Consider the following 2,277-nt stretch of genomic DNA (forward strand, 5'->3'; position numbering starts at 1 on the left):
AATAATTATCAAATGTTGGATTATATTTGCATAAGCTCGTCTTCACTTATTTTCAGTTATATATTTTTTGTTTCTCGCATCACAAGTAAAAAGGGATCGAAGGTACTCATATATTACAAGGAAGGTTGTCCAACTAATAAAATAAAAAATTATGTTTACAAAGAGATCATTCAACTATTATAGATATTCAAGTGTTTCATTGTTTTTTTTTCAAACATTTAAATATTAGCAATAATGCTAACTCTGTTTATGTTACTTTATTTTTTTTTTTATAGTACCAACTTTTTTATACCTTTACACATACATTTTTGTATGTTCCCTGCATTTTACACCATCATAATCTAGTTTTTCATTAAACCATACCCATTTAAAAAACCCGGTACTAGTGATACGAAAGAAATAAATTGGGCCAAATAGTGATCTCTATAATGTGATTCAATCTAATTTGTACGAGATCCGAGTTAAGCCCATTTTGTATCGTGCGGACTGTGGAGTGTGGACCCTTTCGTATAAATGCAAGCCGTCATAACTAAACCCTAAGATTTCGACCATTTTCCGTATCTAGGGTTTCAACGCAGCCTCCACCCTCCATTGCAGCTTGCATCTGCTTTGATTACACTCAATCAAATGGGTAACTTTCGCATTTCGATGATCCGATGAATCTTTCGATTTTGTTTGTATAATTTTGTCTGATTTGTTCCATATTGTTACGTGAAATACAGCTCGGATCAAAGTTCATGAGTTGAGGGGCAAAACCAAGGCTGACTTGTTTGCTCAATTGAAGGATCTCAAAGCCGAACTTGCTCTTCTCCGTGTCGCTAAGGTCACCGGTGGTGCGCCCAACAAGCTCTCCAAGATGTAAGCTATTTCATTTTCCTCTATATACATGATATTGTAGATTTCAAACATTACGAATTCGTTTGCAACAAGTTTATGCTTTAGTGAGATTTTTTATACATCAGTGAATCTAGCTTTATCAATCCACATTCATAATGTACGCCTCCAAAATTGTCAACTACTGCACACTAAGCTCTCGAAATATACATCTTGAGAAGTTCGCACACATCGAAACTATATTGAGATTCACAGTTTCACACCCATGTTCCTATTTGATTTAGCCATTCTGTATATAAGCTTTTTTAAATCGACAGATTCCAATTAGACAGAAATCGTAGTAAAACTCTATCTCTTTAGTCTTTACTTGTTTTGTTTTGTCGATTGCTGCATTACACCTTAATGGAAAATTAGGTTTCATGTTTTTAGTGTTTCTGGTAGTAGTTTATTTAAATATTATATTTTTTGTTTACAGAAAAGTTGTGAGGACATCGATTGCACAGGTGCTTACTGTTATCTCACAGACCCAAAAAGCCATGCTTAGGGAAGCTTACAAGAACAAGAAGTATCTTCCTCTTGACCTTCGTCCCAAGAAAACCAGAGCTATTCGCAGGCGTCTCACCAAACATCAGGTACAAAAAATTTTGTTGATGTAAAATAGCTGAATCCTTTTATTTAATTGAAATTGCTGAATGTAATGATGATTTGAAACATTTTGTTTGTGTAGGTATCTTTGAAGACAGAGAGGGAGAAGAAGAAAGAGAAGTACTTTCCATTGAGGAAGTATGCGATCAAGGCATAGATAGTGAAACCCTTTTTTTTCTTCAGTTTTGAATTTGGATTTGTGTACGTTTTTTTTTTAATTATTATCAGAGTTTTGATATTATTTGAAGGTTGTTAGCGTTCAATTAAATATTGGATTTTGCTTTGAAGTTGAGGCAGAGTTGTCTTGTTGATTTGATATTTGCATTGGTCTATAAATCGTTGCTGCTATATCCATATATATCAACCTGAATGATTCATTTAACTTCTTGGTTGTTTTTTGGCCTTTGGAATTGGTGCATGATTTCAACATTGGAATTGTGTGTTTTTATGTGTGGGTGTGTGTGTTTGTGGGGTTGGATTTGGGAGTGACTGTGGGTAGGTTGGGAATGTTGGGTAGGTAGATGTGGATGAGTGTTTTTATTTTAAAAAAATTGGAATTAGAAAAATATGGAAAACAATGTATTTTTAGAAAACGGAAATTTTTTATTTTCTATGAAAATTTTAGAAACATAGACGAACTAATTGTATTTTCAAAATTCGTAAGGGTGCGTTTAGTTACTGAAAAATGAGTCGTTTTTCGGAAAAAATTTCTAAGAAAAAATGAGAATTTCGAAAAACGTTTAGTTCGTCTATTTTTTTTAAATTTTTCACGAAAATTGAAAATTTTTCGTTTTCTAA

At 33.0% G+C, this 2,277-nt stretch overlaps 1 protein-coding gene across 1 annotated transcript; it reads left to right on the forward strand.

Annotated features, from left to right (window-relative positions):
- The first annotated feature begins 511 nt into the window (after positions 1-511).
- On the forward strand, positions 512-1,766 carry LOC145018058 (large ribosomal subunit protein uL29-like). Its single transcript, XM_078975993.1, has 4 exons — positions 512-631; positions 723-858; positions 1,310-1,466; positions 1,562-1,766. Exons 1-4 carry the CDS (start codon positions 628-630, stop codon positions 1,634-1,636), a joined length of 372 nt encoding a protein of 123 aa, XP_078832119.1. The 5' UTR covers positions 512-627; the 3' UTR covers positions 1,637-1,766.
- Positions 1,767-2,277: the final 511 nt, after the last annotated feature.

Source organism: Lactuca saligna, chromosome 9, assembly GCF_052625555.1.
Source record: "Lactuca saligna cultivar CGN05327 chromosome 9, ASM5262555v1, whole genome shotgun sequence".
Lineage (NCBI taxonomy): Eukaryota > Viridiplantae > Streptophyta > Magnoliopsida > Asterales > Asteraceae > Lactuca > Lactuca saligna.